We start from the raw sequence: 21,545 nt of genomic DNA on the forward strand, positions 1-21,545 counted from the left end.
TTTCTTGGTGACCTTATCTAAATGAGTTAGAAAATAACACTTCAGATTTATGGCTAGTTACAATTAAGCCCTTTGATATCTTTAATTAAACCTGTAGAGATTTATTTCCGTATTATTCCTTTGGTAACCCTTTAAAAATGATAAAAATGTAAATTAATATCGCCCTCAACAGGAGATGTTTCTATTTATTCTAAATCAGTCTCAGACCCTTCCTCTCACACTGCACTGCTCGGGCACACGCTACACATGGCTCTTAAATAATTTATCGTGGGACTTTGACAATTTAAGGAATCATCTCTTAGCATCTCAAGCAAAACCTGCAACGTTTTAGCTTCTTTGTCTGTCACTCAAAATTTTATCTCATTTCAAACAACACGATGCTTTTTTCTCTCTCTTTATGGGGACTATGAGGGGCAACGCGGAGGATCACATCCAGGGCCTGGTACATGCTAAAGAGTCGGCATTTTTCTTCCATGAGAGATTGTTGTAGCTATTAACGTAATTTGCCTTTTATTACTTCTGGCATCACTATGCTTTCTTGCCTAGTTTCTCTTCAAACCTTATCTACAAGAAGATGTCCTGGGTTCATTCTGCAGCTGGGATAAAAAAAAAAAAAAAAAAAAAAATCCTATGACCAAAAGCAACTCTGGGAGGAAAGAGATTATTTGGTTTACACTTCCGGTCACAGTTCATCATTGACAGGCGTCAGGGCAGGAACTCCAAGCGGGAACCACTCCTGGAGGGAGACCTCTAGCCACCTTGCTCCTCTGGCTTTCGTTCATCCATGTTTAGCTGGCTTCCTTATAGAGTCCAGAACCACCTGCGTAGGGATGGTGCTGCCCACTGTGGACAGAGTCTTCCTCTATCCATCTAGACAATCCCCCCATAGAGAAGCTCACAGGTCAGTCTAATCTGGGCAATTCTTGATCAAGGCTTTCCTCTCAGATGGCTGTGGGCTATCAGGAATATGACTGGGCCAGACATGTCCTCCATAACGGCTCTTTCGTGTGGCATCTGTGTTCTCTGTGTTTCTTTCCAGACCAGCTTGGTTTCCCATTCGCTCATCCAGGTTTCCTTCCTCCTCAGGTGAGTACAGCTACCTGGGGACCACTCTGCGCCAGGTAGCCGTGGAGCCCATGCCGTCCCTCCTGGATGTCAAACAGCTCATCACACTGTACGGAATCCTGCCTTTGGGTAAGGCCTGGCCATTCCTACAAGCTGGGGCAGCAGCCTCCCTTCTTGCTTTGATAGTATTTCCTGTTTGACTCCAAAAGGACTTTTCACTTTCCCACCTGAGAATATAAACCTTGTCTCACTTCCATAGTACGTGCCCAACATGCCCATCAGAGAAGGGCCTGCTGGGAAGAGTATTTCTGTGATATCTTTGGGTCCAGTTTGCAGTGTGGCAGTCCGCTGGAGATAGGCGGCCTCTGTGAAGTCAGTCAGCAGAGCCCAAGGGCTAGGGCCGCAGTGTGCCTTCACATGGTGCCTTGTGTGACTGGATCCCGAGGAGGTAACGCCTCTCTGAAATTGGTAGAATGTCTTTCCTGTGTACTCAGTCTTTCCCCGAGGCTCTCCTGATCCTCCCCAATGTCCCTTCTCACCAAGGAAGAGTTCCATCACGTGCTTCAGACACCTCTCTAGGGCGTGCCTAAGGATGCAGGAAGGCATGGAGTCTGTCTTCCTTCCCTCTGGTTGGTGACTGCCTTGGGAGGGCAGCACCCCAACAGTGGAGCTCTGCCCACAGCTCTGAAACTGGAAATTGCGGCTGTTTCACCTGCTTCATTTACTGTCCCGCTTTGACTTCAGCCCTTAAGTCTGTTGGCAAGAAAGCCTCACGTCCCCCCTGACATTACATCACTAGTAGTAAACGTAATTGGAGGGCCATATAAATATACAGGTTCTATATTTCATATTGTATCCCGTACAAGTATAACATATTGGAGAACACGACTTAATGTCAACAAACTCGATATGTAATATTCACGGGGCCAACTTAATAAAGTACATTGAGCCTCGCACCTTGTTATAACAGAGTGGGAGACAGAGAACACAGTGCTGGGTGTGCTACATTTGTCCCCTTGGTTTGCAGGACCCTGGTGTTCTTGCTTTTCTATTCTGCTTCTAAAACCTCCCTTGAGAAGACAACCCGCCTCCTCTACCTCCCTGACCCCTTTGTCGTGGAAGACCCTCCCATCCCCACCCCTCACCCCACACCATCCCCATCCCTGGCTGTCATCAACAGCTGCCAAGGCCTCCTGGCCACAGAGTCAGCTGGAGAGCTTGTTCTCCTGAGAGAGTTTGATGTCACCTGTCAAGAATGCAGACACGAGCAGGGCAGATGAGCTGTGTGCGGCAGATATGCCTTCGGGGCTGTTGAATGTAAATTTCGCAAGTCACCTCCAGCTGCAAGTGAGGGCAACATGGGGAGATGTCGGCTGCTGCCGGCACAATTCCCGAAGCTGCCCCTTGTCTCCCCACACTCCTGGGGAAGCCTCATGTGGAAAGTGGTGTCCTGTTACCAAAGGAACCAGGCAAGGCCTTAGGGAGCACTGATGGTTCAGGTCACTTCAGTGGCAGAAGTCCACAGAGAGCACTTTCCACTTCCCACATCTGGCCTAAGTGACTAGAACTAGGTTTGAAGTTCCATAGATCTCCTCAGGGGAGAAGGGAAATCCTAGGACCTGTCTATCGGGTCTGGGGAGATCCAGAGAAGAGGCTGAGGGTGCTGGGGAGGGCGCTTTGCTGGGTAGATCTGGGTTTGTTCCTATGGTCACCTACCCTCCAGAGCCCTCCATCTCCAGACAGCAGAAGTGGGGTCAGGGCCTAGAACTCCATCCCTCCCGTTACCCTGCAGTCCTCCAGACCTTTGACAGGCCCTAAGCTCAAAGCCGGAAGTATCCTGACTTTCTAGGCCACTCCATAAGGACGTCAGAAAGAACTGCAGTTGCCAGGCCTGTGAGGCCCCCTGGCTGCCTGCTGAACCCCAACCACAGAGACCTTCCCTGGACCCCCTCTTCACCTCTGAGTGGTCTAGGTGGCCCCTCCCTCAAAAGCAAGATCCTGCGTGCACATCTGGTACATCTTTCCCGAAGTCTCCTTCTGCCCCCTCCCCAGATTCTGTCCTCCACACTATCCTTTCCCTCTGCCAGCCCTTCCCAGACTCTCCCACCCCTGGCCCAGCCAGCACCCTTGGCAAGCCTATGATTCCCACCCACCTTTCAGACATCCAACATCTATCACCAGTCTCGCCATCTGCCCCATCACTGTCTTTCCCAGTCACCTCACCAATCAAAATGTACACAGCTCCTCCAAGACCTACCTGGTTAGCCTCTGTGCCTCCATCACTCTGACCTTCCTCGCACACTGCTCCTGGGTCCTCCTCCAAAGTCTAGCACGTATGTACCCTTCTCCCAGAGACCAACTGACGCCCCTAGCTTAATTTCAGCCTCTCCAGCACCCGTGGATCTTGAAGTTCCCAAAACCCTTTGCCTCCCATGGCAGGAACACCTGAGGCTCAGTCCCATCCTGGCTTCTCATTGCAGGTCCACCGTCTCAGGGCTCAGTTCCCTCCTGACCATAAACTCTTAGCAGCATATCTCAAGGCATTTCCACATTTAAAACCCACCCTACATAGCCACGGGAGCACCCAGGGCTAGCCAGGGCCATGCCCAAAGCATCCTTCCATATCCAAGTATGAACAAAAGAGGAATGAATGGCCTCTTTCTCCTGCCACCAAAAAAGTGCACCCCTTCATCATGCTATGCTGCTATATAACTCCCACTAGCCACAAGCAATTCTCCCTTGCTTGTGTCACCTGAAAGGACATGGAGAATGGTGAACAACTATAAAAATATGTTTCTGATACCCAGCGTCACTAAAGCCAGAGTCCCTCAAGGACAGCTGCTCCCCTCGCCATACTGACCAGCACTGAGTTCTGTGTACCTGGTACCTCCTGAGTGCCCGCTCTGTTCTGCCACTCCCAGCCCCCATGTTGGAGAGCACCTGGCCTGAGGTGTAGACTGTGGTTGAGGTCTGGAGGCAGCAACAACAATAATCCAAGTTGCTTCACAGTCACGTACCAGATAACCTTTGCTCCTGACAGCTTGGGGCCAGCTCAGGAGAAACACCTCTCAGCTTTGACCCCGGCCCTTGGCCTTTCCCCCCTCCACCCAGTCTCATATGCTTCAATACATAGGAGAAAAGAAGGTTCCAGAGGAAATGAACACGTCTCAGCCGATTGCATTGTCTGTCTCTCTGCATTCCGTTCCCAAGCTGTCAAGGATTTAGTGAAGCTCTTGACAGAGAAACCCCACAACCATTACACACACACACACACACACACACACACACACACAAAGCTTTGGTAAGCTATTGTGGGAATGCTCCTTAAAATTTTGAGTCTGAAAAAATTCAGAACCAGTGAAGAGAAGCTGGCCTGGAGGACCCCAGAGGCCTCAGAGCCCAAAAGGGCAGAAGGTGAGCCTTGGACTTGACATGATTTCCTTGCATTCGTGGTGGCCAGAGACCCCTTCGTACAATGCAGCCACAGCCTGAGGCCCGCTAGCAGAATAAGGACCTCTGGCTTTCTTGGCAGCATCTAGCAGCATTGGCCTCTGTCCTTTCCAGGGTCCCCAGAAGTGCACGAGAAAGCCCCCTTGGTGAAGTCGCTGCTGTTGGCAGGGCCTCCAGGGGTGGGGAAGAAAATGCTGGTCCACGCCATCTGCACAGAAACGGGAGCTACCCTCTTCAACTTGTCCTCCTCCAACATCGCCGGGAAGTACCCCGGCAAAACCGGCCTGCAGATGATGCTACACTTGGTTTTCAAGGTACGCGCCGGCTTCTCTTTCGAGTCCAGCGGGTCATTCTTCTAGACCAGCAGACACGTTTGTGTTGAACTTCCATTTCATCTGCCCCCGCCCCCATAAATTAACTCATTCTCACATCTGGCTGGGCATCACACAATTAGAAACAGCTTCTTTGGAGCGTAAACACCCTACCGCGCCGCCCAGCCCTGACTCCTGCGGCCACAGGGTTCCTTGCTGAAATGCCTGCACGTCTCCTGGAAACTCAGACCCGCGTTTGACTTCCTCGGCTCATCAGTGTGGGATCTGTGTGTAGATTGCTCCTCATGTGGTATAAATTACCCTGCTCCGTTTCCCTCTCTGCGCTGGCTCTCACAGCGGGTCTGAAGGAGGAAAGTGCAGGAAGCTAACGGACAAGGATGACACAGGGTCACAGACAGCGTCTCAGAGGATGCAATGCAGTGCCAGCTCTGTGACCTTAGTTAAGTTCTTAACAGCCCCTTTGGGTCCCATCACCAAAAGGAATGAACCTTAAGGAACTCTGATAGGAATCTTTTATTATGCTATGAAGATTTTACAAGATGTAATTTTTGACTTGGCCGAGGACCTTGCGGTCATCCCCCTGCCTGTCAGCTTGAAGTGTAGAAACCAGTGTGGCTGCACACACTATCCAGGTTGAGCACTGGGCTGAACCTGCCTGTCAAAGCTATAAGAAATGGGGACGGTAGTGTCAATGAAACACAGATAGAAGGGAGCCCCTCCTAGGAATGCTGGCCCAGTAGATCTCAGATGAGTGAAGTCAGGAGTGGACTTAGTTCCCTCAGCCACCTCTCGCCATAGGATCCTTAGGGAGGGTTGCTCTCTCCTCCTTTCGTGCTTGTCACAAAGGAACCATACAGCACAACGCTTCCGGTCACAGGACGCCTATCTGATGTGCTCTGCTCAGATGACTGACTCCTTCTTGCGAAATATCTCTTCAGGGCCTGGCCTGCTTTGGGGCGGATGGATGGGTGAGTGGGTGTGTGTTTGTGTTTGCACATGTGTGAGTGGGGGTAAGCATGCAGACGTGTCAGAATGCATGCGACAGCCAGAGGTCAACCTTGGGTGTCATTCTTCAGATGCCACCCACCTCGTTGGAGGAATCAGGGTCACTCACTGGTCTGGACTCACCAGATAGGCTGATCTGGCTCTGGCCGGCAAGCACCAGAAATCTGCATGTCTCTACCTCCCCAGCCCTGGAATTAGAAGCGCACACTAATGCCCAGCTCTCTCAAATGAGTACCGACTAGGGATCAGGCTTGACTCGTCCCGCTTATTCGACAAGCGCTTTACCAACCGAGCATCTCACCAGCTCCCTCATTGCCTACCTTCCTTATTGGCTTCTTGGTTTTGTTATAATTTTTGTATATCCTGGATGCGAATCCTTGTTACTCGTGAATTGTAAGCATCCGCATTTCCCCAGCCCCTCTTGGGCACATTGTTCCGATGTGCTGGTTAAACTGTCAATCTGACACAACCTAGAATCACCTGGAGTCTCAAAGAGGAATTATCTAGATCAGATTGGTCTGTGGGGATTGTCTCGGTTGCTAATTGGTGTAGAAAGATACAATCCACTGTGGGCAGCACCATTCCCTAGGCAGGGGGTCCTGAATAAAGAAACTGAGCTGAACATAAGCAAGCAAGAGAGAGATATTCATTCCCCTCTGCTCTCGGCTGAATGTGATGTGACCAGCTGTTTGAAGTTTCTGCCTTGACTTTCCTGCTGTGATAGACTGAAGCCTAGAAGTGTAAGGCAAACAGAGCGTTCCCAGCCTATGTTGCCCCCTCCCCTGGAGCCGAGATCCCAGGGCCTTGTGCTTGCTAAGTAAATGCTCTATCACTGAGCTAAACTCCGACAGCCCACTGAAACGCTGGTTTTACTCCGGATATTTTATCACTGCAACAGAAATAAAACCAGGACGGTATTTCTCCTCACAACGCCCTGTGATGTAGACACTGCCCGCTACCTCCATTACCAATAAGAAAGCAGAGGTACCGGGGTTACAGTGCTGCTTTGTGACCCCCGAAGTCCAGCCGGCGCCTCCATCATTCATAATCTGAGTTATGAACACACAACTTGTGCCTGGGTCTCTTCACTTCACACACAGCGCCTGTTGTGACTCTGGGCACAGCCAGTGACCTGAGCCTTGGCAGGTTCTCCCTCTAGGAAAGTGAGAGCCTTTGTCTGGATAGCAGATAAACAATTATTACACTTTAGAGCAATCACAACCCAACGTTATGCGGACAGGAAGTGCTAGACGTCAGGCTATTAAAATGTAGGCCGGCACATCATCCACCTAGGCCTCTTGGTACCAGGATCCTGACACACACCTCATTAAGCGTCACCTTCATTGTGTATGTAGCTGATTAATGAAAGATCCAGAAGTCTCGGGAGGGGGAATCATTCAATTAAAGACCGCTCCAAGAGGCCACTGTGCCCTGGCATGGCAGACATAGTTATCTGCATTTAATTAACCAGAGGAAGGCAGGATTAGGAGCCAAGGGTAGGAAGCCGGAGGGTGTGGCTCACTAGGACCCCAGGAAGTCGGAGGGTATGGGTCATTGTCGAATCTAGGACCCAGGCCGTGGCTCAAGGGCAGCAAGGCTGGCTCTGTGGGGTTTGCTGGAGATGAATACAGAAGGACCTTATTGTCCATCATGCTTCCTGAGACTAATCCCTATGCCTGAATGAATCTCTGGGGAGAAGCTGCAACTGCAACTTGAGGCCAGTGGGGGGCACTCAGTCTCCCATGGCACCCTCAAAGCAGGGTCGGAAAACAAACCTCTGGTTTGCTTTATAACCATAGATTCAAGTTCATTTTGTGGCCATGGCTCCTGAAGGATTCTTGTATTTTATGCGAGTAGCAGGGGGAGGGGTCTCCATTAAGACGCGTTCAATGTAAATGAGAACAAGTTCCTTCAGATTATCTGTCTGGTTGGGGTAAGATGAAGACAAGAAGGCGTTGCCTTTAGGAAATACTAGAAATTCCTCGTGCGATCAGTTCAACATTTGGAACACTGTCACTGTCCCTCCGGCTCCTGGTGTAGGCAGGGAGAACTGAGGGTAGAAGGTGGGGAGACACGGGGGAACTTTCATCTTCAGGGAGCCAAAGAAAACCCAAGGGGACAGAAACGACGGCATGGGGGAGTCCTAGGGCGGACCCAACTCTGCGGATGCCTTGATCTCAGGCTTGCAGCCCCCAGAATATAAGCCAATGCATTTCTGTTTTTAAGCAGACAGAAAGAACAAAACATTGATTGATGGGTATATGATGATTCCTGAATATGTGTGGGCAGAGAGGCCATTTCCCAGGAATTCACAGGCACACGTCTCTCTGGATTCTTATGACAGTCAATTAGAGGCAGGGATACCGAAAGGATTTTGGGAGACATCCAACCGGAAGTGAGGCACACACTAAGCAGTTATATGCACTGTTCAGGTGTGAACACCAAGGGCCTGGACATTGAGCATCAATCCTATAAGGGTGTCTGTATGAAGGCCAGGGTCACCTCCCACAGCACAATGAAGGTGGTTTCAGATTTAGGGATGGGGTCCAGAGCAATACCTATACCTTTTCCTGCACAAAACTTTATTCATAGCAGTTTGAAGCCAATGGCAGGTTTAAGCAGGATGTGTGATGAGTTCACTGTATTCTTCCCCACGCACATACGGCCCCCGCCACCAGCATCCCACAGTGTGAATGTGCTGTGGTCCAGGACTCGGCACGCCGTGTATGTCCTCATCATGCCTGTTAGTGGTGAGCGTCTGGGTAGCCAGAGAGACATCTATATTATATTACACTCTCTGAGTCTTCAGCATTTAATCCTGGGAGGACAGAGTCAAAGCAAGAACACCCCAAAAGGAGCTCAGATGGAGCCGTGGGGGAAAATCCACCCCAAATTGGGGACATTGTAATCTAGAAAAAAGAAAAGGAAAGGTTAGGTCCCTTGATCACAGAGCCACATAGTAGGTGTGTCTCCAGCTCTGGGAAGAAGGGAAGTTATTCGAGAGGGAGGGAGGGAGGGAGGGAGGGAGGGAGGGAGGGAGGGAGGGAGGAAGGAAGGAAGGAAGGAAGGAAGGAAGGAAGGAAGGAAGGAAGGAAGGAAGGAAGGAAGCCAGTTTCTTCAGGGAGATGTTAGCTTTGACTGCCCTCCAAGGACAAGCAGGGCTAGAGGAGAGAGCGCACATCAGACCATGGGCACCCTGCACTGTCGGCAGAATGTGAGGGAACACAGTGGACACTAAGTCCTGAGTGTGGGATTGAAGGCTGCTGATGTTGTTCATGGAGGAGTGAGTGATCTGTGGCCAGGCTTAGTTAGACATCACAAGCATGGAAGGATGCTTCTCCACCCTGAAAATACTTAGGGGGGTAATGGGGCATTAACTGCAGTCCAACCTGCCCTGGAGACTTAAGAGTGCCTAAGTATTCAGCCTATATGTACCCCGTTCTTCCCAAGATGCTCCAACATTAGTGTAGCGTGGAGGGGGCCCTTGGGCCAATGTACAGAAGGGCATGGACTGGAAGGAATGGGACTTTCAATACAATATCCTCGCATGTGTGAACACAACACTCCATCCTGACCTCTCCCCTTACAGTCGCAGCATTATTGTGTCCGTTCCTGTCAGTGCTGCCCTGCCCCCCAACACACTGCCCATCAGAAGCCTTCCTCACGAGTCCCTGAACCCCTAGTCCTTCTCCTCTCCCCTTCCTCAGTTTACCTCCTTTTCATCAGTTTTAGGATACTTCTGCTCTGTGGTTGGTTATCATTTGCAGTTTCAAAACTAAGTTAGCCCCTTGCTAGGACTTGAAATCGTTTCACAGATTGTATAAAAGATGGCAAAAGATGACAGCAATTAACAATAGAATGTTGAAATAGTGGGCGTGCAGAAGAAAATGTCTTCACATCCTCTTCAAATGGACCCCTAGTTAGTAAAGACTGTGAACCTCCAATAACCTGAACCCTTCTGTTCCTCTCCAGCATGGCAGCACCTCGCACACAGACTCAGGATACTGTATCCCTGCAGGCAGGGAGGGGTCCCCACCATCAAAGATCCCCTCCCTTCAGCCAATAGCGAATGCCCTGCCAGTGCTCACGGAATAAAGAGTGAGTGGGTGGAGGAATGGGCGTGAGTGGTCCTTTCCAGCTTGGTAAACTGAGGCAGCATCAGTTGGGTTTTGTTTTCCTAAAGTTCTCCCTGTCGTGTGGGAGAGAATCCTAACACATCCAGGGCTCGTGTCTGTAACACATATGACGTAGGCATGTTTTGACCGCTCAGACTGTGTGTCCTGAGACCTGATGCCTGTGGTAACCATTGAACAGCGTGCTCGGAGGAATCACGGAACTCAGTGAGGACACCTTGTTTTCATGAGGCTCCGACTTAGTCATTGACAGAAACATTTGATATTTGATAGGACTGAAGAGCCCTCTGCTGGTCGCAGCGTAAATTATCCCACATGACTTCCAGAGGTTCAATTACATTTAATTGGCCATGACCTCAAACTATCTGTATAATTTAAATGAACCTTCTCCATAGCCGCATGAAAATTAAAAGGGATAAAGATAGCATTTTTCATTAACAAATTGTCAAATCCATTTTTTTTTTGGTTAGTAATAACATACACTAGACACATGGGATAGCAGACCCGGGTCCTTATTGTTGGTCAACAGAGCCTCCACTCAAGAGAGTACAGGCAGGTAGAGCTTCCAGTAACGGTGACTGTCAGCTCCTTAGACGTGGAAATAGCAGAGATGAGACCCGGCTGTCCAGGCCTCACCAACTCAAGCCGAAGGAGCCGGTGCTAAAAGCCGAGTGGCCAGACTGCTCCACTGGCTGATGAGGGAGAGGAACCGGCTACAGTTTGGTGATCATCACGGTGGCTTTAAAAGCTTTTCTTCTTGGGTGGAAAGAGCCTGGCCTTGTACTTGGTGGGTTCGGATGGTCGACTTCCTTCACGGACTGCTGGGCTGCTGAGGCCAGAGTCCTCTTGCTAATGTCCTGGCCCCTTATGATAGCTTACTGACCCTGTGATGAAGTTTGTAGAAAAATGCAAGTGTGGGATGGAAGAAATGTAAGTGTTCTAGCAGGCAGCTGTCCAAGGTGCCACCTTCTTCTTCTTCTTCTTCTTCTTCTTCTTCTTCTTCTTCTTCTTCTTCTTCTTCTTCTTCTTCTTCTTCTTCTTCTTCTTCTTCTCTTCCTCATCCTCCTTCTTCTTTTCTTCTCCCTCTCTCTCTCTCTCTCTCTCTCTCTCTCTCTCTCTCTCTCTCTCTCTCTCTCTCTCTCTCCCTCTCTTCAAGACAAGGTTTTTTTGTGTAGCCCTAGCTGTCCTGGAACTCTGTAGATCAGGCTGACCTTGAACTCAGAAATTCGCCTTCTGAGTGCTGGGACTAAATGTGTGCATCCCCACCATCTAACAATATACTTTTGGGTGATCAACAGGCCTGTGTACTGGTGAGGTGAGTCTGAACCCTTAGGATAGTGATGGGTGTAGAGGGGACATGAAGACAGATGCCTAGCACTATGTACCACCCCAGTATCTGCAGGATCTTGTAAAGAGCCGGCCTTATTATACAAACAGAATCACACAGTGACTGTGGCCACTGAGAGACCAGTAGTGGTCCTGGCATCCTAGGCCTGGTTCTTCCCAGAGTTAGGTTGCTTGGGAATGGAGCCCAAAGAGGGTAATAAACTCCATCTAAGGCTAAATGCTAACCCAAGTCTGATGGGCAATAAGGAAAGTTGAAAAGAACTTAGAAGAAAGAGACTGGCCCTGGTGTGAGACTCTGAAACCTCAAAGCCCACCCCCAGGGACACAGTCTCTCCAACAAGGCCACGTCTCCTAATTCTTCCAGTCCTTCTCAAATAGCACCACCACTCCCTAATGGTTAAACATTCAAATCTATGAGCCTATGGGGATTATTCTTATTCAAGCCACCACTTTCAGTTTTTGCAAGGTGACCTAAGTGGCCATTATTCATCCTAACTGCCATGCCAGAGGCCTTATCCACAGCCATGCTGGAAGCAAACCCAACACATTAGTCCTATGCTGGCCTAGTCAGAGTCTGGCCTTGTGACCTAAACTGGTGTTTTGTGACAAAGCTTTGAAAGAGTATAAGGACCCAGGTAAAGGTCCACATACCACACTTTTAACAGATGGCAGATTAATGGTCCAGAATTTCCAGCTTTTAGTCCCTTTGTGGTCCCTACCTGTTCACTGGAGGTGGGTGGGTGTAGACAGGTCGACCCTCCAAGAGACTATGACTTTAAACCCACGCAACCTATGTGCGACTTCCACCAGTTTCTCTCTCCCCAGAAGTCATTCTAAGGGAATATCAACCATGTGCCCCCAAAATGCCCATCTAAGTACCAGTAGGTCTAAGGTGGGTCAGAAGTCATCTCTATGTTCAAAATAAAGTTAGAACCATGAATGACAGTCCCTCGTGTTATGATGTCAGAGAAGTAATTTCCTGTCTGGAGAATAGGCAGCCTGCACGACAGTCCATGGGGCAGTGCTCAGAGCCAGAGACCCTTCCCATGTCTGTGACTGGCAGGGAGGGGGCTGTAAAGACGGGAAATGTATGAAGACAGCTGTGGAATGGGCAGATTCAAGAGGCCTGTTCCAGTCTATGCTCCGGAGCTCTGCCCGATGGAGAGCCTTTCCTTGACAGGCATGTTTGCCCAGTTGATAGAGTCTTCAGAAGAAATCCAAGAAGAGTCCCCAAACTGACACAGCCTAGGGGTCTTGGTTGAGTTCCTTTACTCTGCCAGTTAAAGGAGGAAAAGGCAGGAAATATCTGAACCACAACGGCAGCAGCAGAGAAACCTACACCGCAGCCAGACTCACCGGCAGGGAATCGTGCTTGCTGGGGGTGAGGAAACACACACGCAGCAGGCACACACACAGAAGGCCCTGCAGAGGGTGACCTGAGACGCCGAAATTGGTCAGTCTCTTCTTGAGGGCTGGGGGTCCGAAAGCCTCTGAAGAGTCACCTCGCCCCTAGTTTAGGGTAGATCAGCTTGAAGAAAGGAAGGATGGTTGATTGGTCCAGAACTGTTGTGTGACCTCCTGAGCCGGGGTGAGGGGCACTTGTGGCCTTTGTTTTAGGCTGACAGACTTCTGATTCCAGTCAGAAGATCGAGGAAGAAGTTGGCCATCTTGGAGATTTGCCGCCTCTATTACCTAGCAATGACCCCTGTCGCTGTCTGCCCACCAGGGACTCAACTCCTAGACTCTCACAGCGTCACAGTGTCCCACAGTGGTAGTCCTCTCTCCTTTGCCCCACCCACCTCCTACCTCATCTCCCTCCAAGGTTATCTTCTCGGAGCCCTCACCACGCCAGCCAAGATCTTGGTTCCTCAACATAATAGATGGCTGGCTCCAACCCTCCACCTACAGTACGTTCATAACCTTCCCTTGATACTCGAAGAATGTTGAAGCTGGAGAGTCATGAAATAAGATGCTTTGACATCTCTGGGCACTGATTTTATTAAATAAAAGGCCCTAGAGCAAGATGAGAGAAGCAGAGAGGGTATTCTTTTGTCTTGTGGCATGTATTCACCACAAGGGTGACAGCTGCTGGGCTGGTGGCTTGGTTTGTGCTGGTCACTCCTCAGATAATTGTTTTGAGATTTTTTTCAGCCCATTCACCCTCCCTAGCATCCTTGCAAGGCTACACCAGAGCTGGAGGGAGTGGCTGTGATGATTCCAGGGATTACTGGCAATGAATGGACTTGGGAACTGGAGAGAGGGGAGCTTCATGGAAGGGCCGGGCCAGACACAACATAGACAAACTGTTTTAGTCCATTACTAGCATAGACAGAAGGGTGTGTGTGTGTGTGTGTGTGTGTGTGTGTGTGTGTGTGTGTGTGTGTATGTGTACGTACTTACCTGTCTGTGTGTGTGGAGGTCAGAGGTCAGTAATGATTGTCTTCTTCGGTCACATGCTACCTTGTTTTTTGATGCAAGGTCTCATACCCTGAAGCTGATCTGGCTGTTTTGGCTGGTCTGGTTAGCCAGCAAGCCCCAGGGGGTCCTTCTGTCTCTAGCTCCCAGCACTGGGGTTACCGACATGCACCACTATGACAGCTTTAAACCTGGGCTCTGGGAATCCAAACCCAGGTCCTCACGCCTGCACAGCAAACGCTTTCCTGACTGAGCCATCTACTCCTCCCCTTGATTGAGGTTTTTATTCCCTTTTCTCTAGCAATCAAACTCTAGAAAAGAGAAAATATCTAGTGACAAAAATAAACCACAGGAAACAAGGCAAAAATTAAGCCCCAGATTCAGAGGTCACAGTGGTTCAGGTTGGAGCTCAGTAGAGGTAACGTCTATGGAGAAAGAGCTGGGTTTGTGGAATCAGCAGTGTTTGGGTCTCCATCCTCTATGCATTCACCTCCAGGGCCCGTGCTTCTCTCCTCTGAGGCAGGGACTCTGGAGCTGCCCCATGTCCTTGGTCCAGGGCAGCTAGGGAAACACGGGCCTAGCCTGTGCTTTCTTCACCATCCTGGTCTCTGTCCTGCATCTGCCATTTTGCAGCTGCGTAGTTCGGGTCCCGTCTGACTCTCAGTATTCCTGTCTATGAATAGGGTGTTGGTAATGGGACACACTGTGCGACCGAGTTGAGGACATTGGATTCATGTGAAACCCTGGGGAGGGGTAGGGTTCAGCGGGTGATGACTGGGTGGCACGCACTGGCTCTGAGGTGTGCAGTGCCCCTGCCCTGTGTCTGGTCCAAAGCTGTTCCTCTGCTCACCGCTAGACTGTCCTCAGGGACACTCCACACCACTTGAGGTCAGGGATTTTTAAAATCAGACATGAATTCTCGAACTCTATGGCACAGCGTCTGAAAGCCGAATATCTCCCCAACTGTGCTGGATCCTAGGGTGTTGGGGCACACCGATGCATCGGACACAGGTGTTGGATCAAGTTCAGTCAGCATCTGCTTTGTCACTAGAGGTCCATAATCTACTTTCCCATATCGCATAGAATACCAGGGGACAGGCCCCGCCATCAAGCCCCTAGTGACTTTTCTGTCAGCCATTTAACAAATGACTGGGTTTGAAATCCCACCTGCTGCCAAAACGATGTTCCTTCAACGATGATTCAAGAAATGTACAAATAAGAGGTCCCAGCTCTGTATGGAGCTGGTACTGCCTTTATCCACCACAATTTCACACAAAGCTCAAATTGTTGCAAAAATACTTGAACTCCACTACTAGGTGGGTGCTTTGAAGAAATTGTTAGGTGTGTGGCAATTATTCGCATGCCTTGGTTTAGTGAAGTCCCAACTCTGCCATGAAGCCCTGCTTGCTCTAGCAAGGCTCCGAGCCACCGGCCTGCAGGGGAGCCCCGGTCACAAAGGCACAGGTGAACAGCCACGAACAAACAGCATCATGGGAGCCCTGATGAAACTGTTTTCCGGTAGCAAGCAGACCTGAATGAACCTGGGAACTGTGAATAGGCCGCGACTAAGACACGTGGCCCCGTTCCCATTCACTTTCCGCCGAAACCCGGGGGTTTAGTACAAACCAAACCAGGCAGGGGCTCTGGGCACGGATACAGGAATGTGTCCATTAAGACAGGCCTGTGGAGGTGGAGGCCAGCCCGTGGCCTCACCTCCCAGCCAGGAACAGAGATGCAAAGTGCACAGATGATCCATGCAAGGGGACAGACACACTTCCAGGTGACCTAGGGCCGGCCTTCCTTGAGGCGTGCCAGGGATGCCCCAGTCACGACACTGGGAAAGAGAGCAGATACCCTCAGGAAGAAACACGGTCACCTCTAGGCCGGATCTTGTCCTCTGCAGGTGGCTCGCCAGTTTCAGCCGTCTGTGGTGTGGATCCAAGACACGGAGAAAACCTTCTACAAAAGAGTCCCACAGGCTGAGAGGCAGGTGAGTCCTCCCGGTGGCCTTCTTGTCATTCTTTGTTTTCCTTCCTCCGGGGGGGGGGGGGGGGGGGGGGGGAGCTCACCAGGAATCATCTCTACTTTTCAAGAAACTCTTAGCTTTTTCAAAACAGTAAGGGAGACACCGCAGGGGCTTTAAATCCTTCCACAGTAGGCTCTCTGCCCTAAGTGCTTGTCAGTATTTGAAAGAAGCCAGGGCCTTGATTTTTATGAGGCATAATTTGGAAGAAAAAAAATGGAAAAATAAGAAAGGAAGGAGGGAGGTTTTTCAGCCCAAACATGATTCAGAGGAAAGAAACAATACCGAAAACTCCGCTCAGTTACAGCCAGGGGCGCACACGGAGTTATTATTACAATTTCCTATTGTTCATAATAATAAATAGCAAAGGGCCTGGAATTCGGGAACAAAGGCCATCAACAGCAAAGCTAAGTGCCCTGCATTCAGGGCCTCTGGGGAGCTCAGTCTCAATTGCTTCCTTCCTCCTTTTCTCTCTTTTCAATGGCCCTCCTCCCCCACACTTCCCCCCCCCCACAAATCACCAGCAAATTTCCCACAAGTTTAAAAAAAAATTACAGATACACAGGCTTGTTATTCCACACCAATTTGTAGCAAAGCAAATAGTGGTTAGCTGTGGATTCTGATTAAATCGGTAAGGATTTTAATCACTTATGTATTAGACATCATTTTCAGCAGGTAGAGGTGATTTGGGCAAAGCCCGAAAGCTCAATCTTTGCTTCTCCAAATGAGCCCTGATTGCCCTGTCATTTCAAAACCTCTTAGGAAGACTCATTTGTTATAGTTCATCTGGGAATCTGGTGGCTAGCGCCCTCTGCTGACCGTGTCAAGACATTGAGGAAGGAAAAAGTCCCAATCTGAAAAACTGAGGACAGAAAACTAGGATCATATGTCTAAAGGGCATCGTATGTCTAAAGAGGCTATGCGTATTAGACAGGGGTCATCGTGGTGTGGGCTGCTAGTGGACGTGGAGATTTGCTCTACAGGACTTCACCCTGAGTGATGTGAAATTCAAAAGGCAGGTTCTGCCGCTCGCCTTAGCTGGCTGTGTGTCTTTCACCAAGTAACTTAACCTCTCTTAGTCTCTACTTACTTAACTATGGGCCAGAAGAGCCTCTGACTTCAGGAAATTTCTCTGGTTTCCTCTCCCATAACCCCAGTTGGCTGTCACAAGCGACTAAAGCCTGTTGATGAGAGATCTGAAGGCCAGGGCAGAGAGCTGGGGTTGCCTTTTGGGGGGTGCTGGTGGCAAGCAGCAAGATGAGATACTCCCGTGGAGAAGCTGTGTGCAAGGCGGGAAGCTGGCAGGGATGGAGAAGTTGGTGGTACAGAGGGACCACCTCTCCAGTCTCCGCATCCACCCTTTCGCTCCTGTCTCCCTGATCCCACAAACACCATCCATAGCTGAGTCTGGTCTGTAGGTGATGGAGGCTGGGGAGGCACAGGCCTCACTGTGGACAAATTGAACTTTTGCTTTGTTCACATCCTTGACTGTCAGCGGAATTTCCCACTCTGAAGACCACAGATTGCACCCTGCACAAGTCCCGGAACATGGTAGTTGCTTTTCTGTTGCCGCGATAAAACAACGTGACCAAGGCATCTTAGAAAAGAAAGCACTTAATTTGGCTTATGGTTTCAGAGGGTTCGAGCTCACAATGGCCTAGTGAAAGCATGGCAGCAGGAACAGCTGAGAACTCACATCTTGCTCTAAGAGCTGGAGGCAGACTGTGCACTGGGAACGACATGAGTCTTTTGAAACCTCAAAGCCTGTTCCCACTAACACACCCCCTTCAACAGGCCACACCTCCTGGTCTTTCCTAAACAGTTCTACCAACTGGGGACCAATCATTAAGATATATAAGCCTACAGGAGCCATTATCATTCAACCCACCACATAAAATATCCCATTGGATTTGAGTAAAAACATTCCTAAGATGTCTGAACACAAGGCCCAGGGGTGACCCAGCCACCCCAGCAGGAGGTGGATGCTATGGGGAAGAGTCACATTTGTGCATGGCAAGCTCCAGAAGATCTTGAGCACAGCAACCTCCTATCTGACCCAGGGGAGCAGGACCATAAAGTTCCCATCGCCTTTCACCATGCCAAACCTGAGGCTGGACTTGCTCTACCCACGTTTCCCAGTCACCAGATCTTGGGAACCAACAGCAATGGGACCCATTTTAGAAGGGAGGACCAATGGCCAGGTCCAGCAGTTGTTACGCTGGAAAAGAGGACTTGGGGCAGCATGCTCACCAGCTCCTGGCCACATGGGACCCAGAGTCTTTTTCCCCACGTCCGAGCCTCTATCCCAAAGGATTCTCTGATCTCCAAACTTCAATGCCCAGAGAAGAAAACACCTACCTAAAACCAGGAGGCCAGATCTGAATGACAACAACCACAGAGAAAGAGCAAGGCCACTTGGCTTAGGGTGGCCTCCTGCCGTGCTCAGAGATTCCGGGAGCATCCTCGAAATCATATCTATGGGAATGTATCCCCCAGTACCTCTGCCTGGGATTAAGGTCCCACACAGTGAAATTCATGGAGCTTGCCCCATTCTGAGTGATGAGGGGATAGAGAAGGCCTAGCCAACCATGGGGAAAACGGAATGTAGAGCCTATGTCAGGATGCCACACTTGTGGGGTATGAAGACAGCTTCTGGCAGAGATGGCAGATAGAAGAGGCACAATAGACCCATGTGAGAGACTCCCCGCAAGCCTGGGAGGAAGCCTGTCTGTCTCTCACAGAAAGAGACCAGAGATCCAAGTGAGCACAACTGGGAAGGGGTACTGTGGGACTTGGAACCAGGCTAAGTGTGGAGGCCATACCTTCGACCTGCCTGGGTGCTACTCACACTCAGGAAGACCCTCAATGTGGCTCTGACTTTCCCTTCTGCTATAGGGCCAGTCCTCTGTTCCTCTGTACCTCCCATAACTCCCCTGGGACCATGCTAGACCTCTCCTGGAACCTGGGGACCTGCCTTCGAAGACCTCTTGTCTTAGGGGCCAAAGATGAGAAGCTGAAATTGCCCCTCCTCCTACTCACTCCCAATCCTCCTCCGTGTCACCCCAGCAACCCTTGGCAAGGCCTCAGAAATGTCAGAAAAGTCACATCCTTGGGGGCTGCAGGGGTTCAGCCATGCTGCTTTGAGGAAGCCAGCCCTGCCCTGGTAAACCCTTGCTAGTGCCTGCCCCATGATGTTGCTATAGCCAAACAGTCAGTCATGTCAGAGACGAAGGTAAAGATTGAGGCAAGGGTGCCTGCTCCTGCATTTTCTGCACCATTGCCCTGTGTTACTTCATCTAGTCCCAGCCTTCCTTGCCACCACAATAGGTCCCCACCGGGGAATTGCTTGCTTTGCTGGCACTGACTGTGACGCTCGGTTCGCGGAGCTAACTGCAGAAAAGCAAATTGCAATTGCCCGTATGGATGCTAGCCACTAATTTGAAATTGCCCGCAGTAATACAGTTGTGAGGGACTGGCAGGCCAGCCATGGGGGGTGGCGGATGCGGAGGTGGCCAGCTAATCAGAAGCCAGTTCCCGGCACGATTGATGAGCAGGTCTTGTGCTGAATGAACAGCTCTGAAATAGAACTGTACCGGCCTGAGCACTGGGGAGCTGGGGACTGGATGAACACACCCCTGCTTTCTCACTCCCAGCTCAGGAGAATACAGCCCCTCCGTGTGAAGGGGTCACCATGGATGCCACCCAGTGTCAACATTTGTCATCCAAATAGGCTACTTGATTTTAGATCCCCCTGCCACTTCAGGGCATGCAAATCGCAATACCCTGCCTCAGAAAGGGAAGAGTGGGCACTGCCATCTCCATAGCAACCAGAGTACTAAGGGTGGATGGACTGAGCCGCGAAGGTGTGTCCCTGTTTCGAGCCTTCCAGAACCCTCAGACCAGTCCTTTCTCCACCAGTCTGTGGGTGGCTCGCTCATGCACTCCCCTATGCTATCCACCCTGCAAGGCTTCTTTACTTTGTTTGTTAAAGGACCAGTCTACCCTTCCCATTGCCCCTCACCTCTCAACCCACCACCGTTTCATCTCTACGCCACAGGAAAAAATGTTTCCAGAAAGTGCTGTGGTGTAAAAGTAGCGCAAGACTCCTCAGAAAACTACAAAAGCCTTGAGGAATTCCGAAGACCTAAATAAATAGGAAGACATTTGGTATACATGGGTTGAAGATTTAATGTTGCTAAGATGGAATCTTAGTTGGGTTTCTGTGCCTGTGATAAAAAACTGACCAAAACCAACTTGAGGAACGATTCATTGCACCTTATAGGTCCACTGAGGGAAGCCAGGGTAGGACCCTGGGACAGGAACTGAGGCGGAGACCGTGGAGGGATGCTACTCACTGGCATGGTCCCCATTGCTTTCTCGGCCTTTTCTATAGGGCTCAGGCCACCTGCCCAAGGGTGGTCCAGCCTGCAGTCGTCTGGGACCTCCCACATTGAGCATTAGTCAAGAAGATGCCTTACGGATGTGCTCGCAGGCCAAGTGGTGGAGGCAGTGTCTCCTCTGAGGTTCCCTCTTCGCAGGTGGCACTAACCTGTGTTGACAAACTAACAAGGCAGGTGGCCTTACCCCCAAGAGCTGTCCTACAGGTGCAGTGTGACCCCCATAAACATGGCGGCTGACTCGTTCACATACATTTAAAGCTAATCCTAAAGTTTATGTGGAAATCCAAGAGACCCAGTCAAAATAATAAAGCCCCCTAATTTTTAATAGGCTAAAAATCTACATTTTTCTCCAAAGAAGATACATGGTTGACTCCCTAAGCTCATGAAAAGATGCAGAATATCATTAGACACCAGACAATAGGAGCCGCAATGTCCAGGGCTGGGCTTGGGCATCTCCGTCCAAGCTGCCTTCCCATGCTTCCTCTTTGTTCAGCTGGACCAATCAGGCTTAACTCGGAGGCAGGCATTGCCCAGGGCAACAGGGCTAACCCTGCATCTCCCTGGGATCCAGAGCAGACCCCTCCACATGCTAGCCCCTCCCTCTTGGTGTGGACGGGATGCTGGAACGCTGCAGCCTTGAGCTGCCATCAAACTGCTCCAGCTGCAGAGCCCGTGGTAACGTGAGAGCCAGCACCTCCAGTCCTTGTGGTCCTTTGAGGGGCAAAGGAAAACTTGAGCCCATCTTCCAGACAGCCCAGAACAAAGTGGGCTCCCTCCGCTAAGAGATCGGCCAGCTGCGGTGGCCTACTGAGGGTCCAAGTCCTGGGTCTTCCGTCTGGGGCTTCCTTCCTTCTTTCCGTCTTTCTCGATCCTGAGTGTGAATACCAGAGGCCAGAGGCAGGAAATTGCAACAGAACCAGGAGACACACTTGGAGAGGTCACGATCAAAACCTCAAAATCCCCTCACCGAGTGCACATCACCGCACGCCCCTCCCCTTCAGCTTCTCTGCTCTCAGTTCTTTTCTCTGTGCGACCTAATCTTTCCTCCCCTCTCTTCCCAGAATGAGCCAAAACGCCTAAAAAAGCACCTCCCCAAACTCCTGAAGCTCCTGAAGCCGGATGATAGGATCCTGATAGTGGGGACCACACACCGCCCCTTTGACGCTGAGCTCCAGTCCTTCTGCAGGGTTTACCAAAAGATTATTTTGGTCCCCCGCCCCGACTATGCTTCCAGATATGGCAAGTATTATAAGGCCTTCCATGTGGCCCCGAGGCCTGGTCCCTGAGCTATGCATGCAGGCAAGTAGCGCGGGAGGACCACAGATGGGCTTGGAGCAGTGACTCTCAACTTCCTAATGCTGAAACCCTTCAATGC

The 21,545-nt window shown here is 50.4% G+C and overlaps 1 protein-coding gene across 1 annotated transcript in view; it reads left to right on the forward strand.

Moving 5' to 3' along the window:
• Iqca1 (IQ motif containing with AAA domain 1) overlaps positions 1-21,545 on the forward strand; it is a 122,062-nt gene that overhangs the window by 87,576 nt on the left and 12,941 nt on the right. Inside the window, exons 14-17 of the mRNA XM_057761984.1 lie at positions 1,087-1,194; positions 4,630-4,829; positions 15,651-15,737; positions 21,232-21,409. Of these exons, the coding sequence (XP_057617967.1) occupies positions 1,087-1,194; positions 4,630-4,829; positions 15,651-15,737; positions 21,232-21,409 (573 nt within the window). The remainder of the gene's footprint in view (positions 1-1,086; positions 1,195-4,629; positions 4,830-15,650; positions 15,738-21,231; positions 21,410-21,545) is intronic.

This window comes from Chionomys nivalis, chromosome 2 (genome assembly GCF_950005125.1).
Source record: "Chionomys nivalis chromosome 2, mChiNiv1.1, whole genome shotgun sequence".
Taxonomy (NCBI): Eukaryota; Metazoa; Chordata; class Mammalia; order Rodentia; family Cricetidae; genus Chionomys; species Chionomys nivalis.